We start from the raw sequence: 5,989 nt of genomic DNA, 5'->3' as shown, positions 1-5,989 counted from the left end.
GCCCCCCCCCCCCCAACTCCTTTCTCTGTTGTCTTTGTTTAAAAATCTCTTTCGCTTTCTCTTATTTTACTGCTTTTTCCTACTTACTCGCATCAATATCTAAACATTCATGTCTGAAGTTACAGTCTTAACTACGGTACATACCTTGCTGGTGGAGACTGTACATGCCACACTATGAGATATTTTCTGATCAGCTGGTCCATCTTTCACCTTAAAGAAAAACTTAATGAATACATCATTTACATCATAACAAGATAAATTATTTGAATCCCTTAATCTAAAATCTAACACCTTGTCAACATTCCAATGAATGGAAAATGTTAATAAAATCCTGGCACAGCTGTGTTTCTAATTGGCACAATCGTTTTAATTTGTTTGTCTTCATGTATTTAAACTATAAAGTAGTAATCTCTGTTTGTCTGTTTGTATAACTCAAAAACCCCTTGACCGATTTGCCTCAAAATTTGAATGGCAACTCGGTATAACCACCGGACTGACTTTACGTTGGATTTCAAATTTTAAATTAAATGAGTTGACATTAAACGGGAAAATATAGTTTCCTGCCGAAGCTGGGTTCCCTAGCTAATTTTAAAATAAATGAACGATCTCTTTGAATAAAATCTAACAACCTTCTCCTGCCATTCTAGCTCCCCGCTCCAGATAATCTCTCGTTCACGATGTTGAGGATTGCGCTGACCAGCCTGACCTCCAGGTACACCTAGACCTCCAGGACCTCCAGATACACCTAAACCTCCAGATACTCCTTGACCTCCACCCATACCAACCATAGAAACCTGAACCAGGGGAATCTTAAAGGGTTTATAGTTTCAAAAATAATCTCCCGCATTATTTAGATTTTTTAGTTAAATATAATTTTTTTTATTAAAGTTGCCTTTTGATGTCAAATTTTTCATTTTTCCCCCCTAATCAGTATTTTAGTTAATATTCTTTTTTTTTTATAAAAACAACACATTTTTAAAAGATTCAAAAACTTTTTCATGGTATTTAACTATTAATTAAACCTTTTCTTTTACCTGACTTGTCATACCCCCAGACATAAGAGGTTGGTTCCCCAGCATAGCTGCCATCTGACCTGAGGTGGACTGATGAACCATTCCTGGCATACCCTGAACTCCTTGGACCGGGGTTCCAGGGAATCTAAAAAGTAGGTGTCCCGTTTGTCCAAATAAACATGAAAATTAAAAATAACTTTAAAAGATTGGCTTTAATCAACTTTTATGAGACTGCGCATTGATTACTCCAAAACGTTGTCTACCGGCGCCATGACAAACTCCTGAAAGACAAACTCCTGAAAGACAAACTCCTGAAAGACAAACTCCTGAAAAGACAAACTCCTAAAAGACAAACTCCTGACGAGACAAACTCCTGAAAATATAAACTTCTGAAATACAAACTCCATAATATCAAATTAAAAAAAATGTTTCACAATTTATATTTAATCTAGCCGCAGCGCTCGGCCCAGAAAGTCTCATAACTTAACCTATTTCATGGCCGCAGCGCTCGGCCCCTAGCCTGTCCTAGCCGCAGCGCTCGGCCCAGAAAGTGTCTTAACTAACCTAACCCATGAAAGCAGCGCTCGGCCCCCTAGCATGTCCTAGCCGCAGCGCTCGGCCCCCTAGCCTGTCCTAGCCGCAGAGCTCGGCCCAGAAAGTGTCTTAACCTAACCTAACCCTAAATAACAAAAAATAAATAATAATAAATTTGCTGGTTATTCTGATCATTGTAATACTTTGCTGGTTGAAGCATATTCAAATTACTAAAGATTGAGAATTTTTTCTAGGATATTTGCGGATTTTTTCTCCTAAAGTTTATGAATTTTCTCATATTTCATTCAGAGAAAAATTTCATAATTTCAGTAGTTTGTCTTGTCAGGAGTTCTTGTCAGGAGTTTGTCTTGCAGGAGTTTGTCTTTCAGGAGTTTGTCATGGCACCTTGTCTACCTTCTTTGTATTTTAAAAATTTAAAAGTTATAGAACATTCACGGTTAAAAAATATATATAATTAATTTTTAAGAGCACAAAAAAGGCAGACCACATTTTGGAAATGCCAATACCCAATTTATATTAAGATTATCGCTTGAGTAATTTAACTTTTAAATAAAACATGAAAGCACTAGCAGCAGTATATGTCAAGATGTATTCCTTTTCTACTGGAGAAATATTCCTGTTAATTGCAATTTGCGACACAATACTTTTCTAAGAAATCTCGATATTTTCCAGATACTGACACACTAATAATTGAGTCCTCTACCCGTGGTTACCTAGGATTAACCGGCTGCTGTATCTGATTGACCAGAGGCTGCTGGGGAAGCTGGCCTCGAACTGGGAAGTTCCAACCTTGGTTGATGGGAAGAGGTTTCTTGCCAAGCAATTCTTTCAATGTAGTGTTATCCTAAACAAATATCCCTTTAATTCCTGAACCAGGACTAATCATACACTCAATGACTAATCAACATTCCCTATAATACGTGAACCAGGACTAATCATACAATCCCTTTAATACTTGAACCAGGACTAATCATACACTCCCTTTAATACCTGAATCAGGACTAATCATACACTCCCTCTAATACCTGAATCAGGACTAAGCATACACTCCCTCTAATACCTGAATCTGGACTAATCATACATTCCCTCTAATACCTGAATCAGGACTAATTATACACTCCCTTTAATACCTAAACAATGACTAATCATACACTCCCTTTAATACCTAAACCAGGACTAATTATGCACTCCCTTTAATACCTAAACAATGACTAATCATACACTACATTTAATACATAAACAATGACTAATCATACACTTCCTTTAACACCTAAACAATGACTAATCATACACTCCCTTTAACACCTAAACAATGACTAATCATACACTCCCTTTAATACCTAAACAATGACTAATCATACACTCCCTTTAACACCTAAACAAGACTAATCATACACTCCCTATAATACGTGAACCAGGACTGATCATACACTTCCTTTAATACTTGAACCAGGACTAATTGTACAGAACCTTTAATTCCCGAACCAGGAGTAATTGTACACTCCCTTTAAAACTTGAAACAGGACTAATCAAACACTACCTTTAATACTTGAACCAGGAATGGTCATATACTTCCTTTAATAATTTGAACCAAGAATGATCATACACTCCCTTCAAAAGAAGTTGTGACAAATATAGAAGGCATCCGTGAGCTGCTGTAAGAGACATGCAGAACAAAGAAAAAAAATAAACCAGAAAGAACAATCAGCAACTCTTAGGTAAACAAAATCATCCTCATAATATGATAATCTTATGAGGAAAAAAATGTAATAATGGAAATTCTTAAACGAGATGAAATAATCTTGATACATTCTTTAACGAAGGCCGCAGGCCTGAGTTAAAGAATGTATCAAGATTATTTCATCGAGTTTAAGAATTCCATTATTACATTTTTTTCCTCATAAGATTAATATTATATCATAATTGTGAGGTTTCATGAGCACATACCCTATTGAATTTAACTAATTGTTTTTTTTCAGGTGAATTATGAATATTTCAAGTTGGAAGAACTGACAATAAAAAGCGTTGTGAACAAGTTTTCGTATTTAAGTTTAACCTCTTTCTTGATTGTCTCTGTCCTTTTATTTTATTTTTCATTTGATTTAACGTTACATATTGCATGTCGTGTCATTGTTTAGTTAGTTTTGTTAGTTTTGGTTTCTATTTTGTAATGCACGTTTGTAGCTAGATTGTCATTTCCAATAATTACTATATTCAGATCTAGCATGCCAAGAAATGTGCCGTTAAGTGTTTTAGACGAGGAGAAGATAGAGAGTGGGGGTGGATTAGCCAAAGCGACAGAACGGGATCGAGAGATAATTTACAAACAGTTCATATCCTGGGTTTCAGATCAAACTAAGGAGAACAGAGATATTTCTCTCTATGATGATACAGATTTAGAAAGATTCGTTTGGACTTTCTTTTTCACAATGCGTGTTACTCCTAAGGTTTGTTTTATAAGATGAATGTTATACGTTATATAACACCCCCCCCCCTGTCACCCATGAGTGTCCACAAAAACATTTCAGCCCACTGGATCCGGCATATATATGAAAGTCTTCCTTTATTATATAGAATGTACATTGTACAACCAATATTTGAATACTGTATTTAATTTAATTTAGGGGAAGTTTGTTAGAAATGAGAAAGTAGGCCGGCCAAAATTGAATACCGCACTGAAGCATTTTTCTCAACTGAAGATGTGTCTGAAAATGAAGTATGTATATTTATTTTAAATATTCATAATATTTAATAACCGTGTAAGAATGAATATTCTTCAACTAGTGAAATAATTTTCATTCTTTAACGCTTGGAGCGTGTAAGAATTTGCATTCTTTCACGCTCCGACCGTGTAATAATTTCCATTCTTACACGGTCTGCGCGTTAAATAATAAAATTCTTACACGGTCTGAGCGTTAAATAATGAAAATACTACACCTACAGTGTAAGAATAAGCATTCTTAAACGCAAGGAAGCGAACAATATTAAAATTGTTCCTTCTGAACCGTGTAATAATGGGAATTCTTACACGATAGGTTTACTACTATGAAACCGAACAGATATGATATAATAACTCTTATAAGAGATCCAGAGGATTAATCAACAATAAACAATAAATAAACAATATCTGAACCAGGACTGATCATACACTCCCTTAATACATGAACCAGGACTAATCAGACACTCCCTTTAATACCTGAACCAGGACTGATCATACATTTCCTTTAATAATTGAACCAGGACTGATCATACATTCCCTTTGTTACTTGAACCATGACATTCCCTTTATTACCTGAGGTTGTGAAAGAGCACTCTGTAGTATTGTCTGATTGCCTTGAACACCTCCAGGTTGTCCAACTAGTCCACCACTAGATACCTTCACAGTAAACAATATAGATAAATAATAATGAGAAAGCTTTTTTTGCTGTCTAGAAAATTGTCTAATTCTAACAATTTCTCCATGATTTCAGAAATCCACAAACCACTTTTATAGATAAACCACAATTGGAAATGATTGACTTCAGATAGAAAAACATGGATAAATTTCATATTGTTTTTCAGAAAAAGGTTTCAATGGTCCCGTTGTCTTGAACAGGGTGACGTTAACAGTCCATTTGAGAAACATAACAAAGACAATTTGATTTCGGTTTTGTCTGATTCTAGATGAACTATCTAGCTATCTAACTGAACTAACCTGTTGTTGGTTAATATACTGTGAAGGTTGGTTGATGAGCCCCTGCTGCTGATGATTAGGAGGTATCTGGAACCCTGGGGAGGAGGCAGGAGGAGGTTTAGGGGTTATTGGTCTCTCCTCTAAACTGAATCCGCGTAGTAGAACCATGTGACGCAAATCCTAGGAAGTTTATCTTATACAGTCAACTTATCTTTATCAATAAATACACTTAAGAAAAGGAACTGTTGGCAGATGTCTTTATATGATGTCACTTAAAAAAAATACTGAAAACGTGCTTTCTGTTACATTTAAGAACTAAAAGAAACTCAATTAATAAAATCTCCATTCTAGGAGACTTAAACGGAGAAGTGAGACTAGTGCAAGAAACTTTCCTGGCGATAAACTTTGTGATTACATTATCTGCAAAATATTGAAGTTCTTAAAAATTCCCTCTTTCTTTAAATCTGAATATTTTCAGATGGTTTCTCACCATTAAGTATAAACTATGAGCAAGCGGGGGTCAGGATTAATAGCCTAAGGTGAAAATCTATTTATAAACTGTTTAATGAACAAAATTAAAACATTGGTGATTTTTAAGGGTTACCCTGTCCTCTACTGTCAACTACGGGAGTAGACCAAAGCTACAGGAGTAGCTAACAGGAGCAGGAGTACTTTCTACAAACTTAGCTACAGGAGTAGCTAATAGGAGTACCCTCTACAACAGCTACAGGAGTAGCTAATAGGAGTA

At 35.5% G+C, this 5,989-nt stretch overlaps 2 protein-coding genes across 3 annotated transcripts in view; both read right to left on the bottom strand.

Moving 5' to 3' along the window:
• The window catches only part of LOC111706798 (mediator of RNA polymerase II transcription subunit 25), a 26,994-nt gene that overhangs the window by 4,079 nt on the left and 16,926 nt on the right, over positions 1–5,989 (bottom strand). The window contains exons 7-12 of the mRNA XM_023479737.1: positions 5,263–5,421; positions 4,861–4,944; positions 2,282–2,412; positions 1,035–1,158; positions 630–794; positions 145–210 (exon numbers count right to left, since the gene is read on the bottom strand). Of these exons, the coding sequence (XP_023335505.1) occupies positions 145–210; positions 630–794; positions 1,035–1,158; positions 2,282–2,412; positions 4,861–4,944; positions 5,263–5,421 (729 nt within the window). The remainder of the gene's footprint in view (positions 1–144; positions 211–629; positions 795–1,034; positions 1,159–2,281; positions 2,413–4,860; positions 4,945–5,262; positions 5,422–5,989) is intronic.
• The window catches only part of LOC111706796 (protein arginine N-methyltransferase 9), a 33,551-nt gene that overhangs the window by 19,892 nt on the left and 7,670 nt on the right, over positions 1–5,989 (bottom strand). The window lies entirely within an intron of this gene.

This window comes from Eurytemora carolleeae, unplaced genomic scaffold (genome assembly GCF_000591075.1).
Source record: "Eurytemora carolleeae unplaced genomic scaffold, Eaff_2.0 scaffold163, whole genome shotgun sequence".
Taxonomy (NCBI): Eukaryota; Metazoa; Arthropoda; class Copepoda; order Calanoida; family Temoridae; genus Eurytemora; species Eurytemora carolleeae.
Note: the sequence above shows the minus strand (reverse complement) of the source record. Positions and strands in the feature narration are given on the sequence as shown.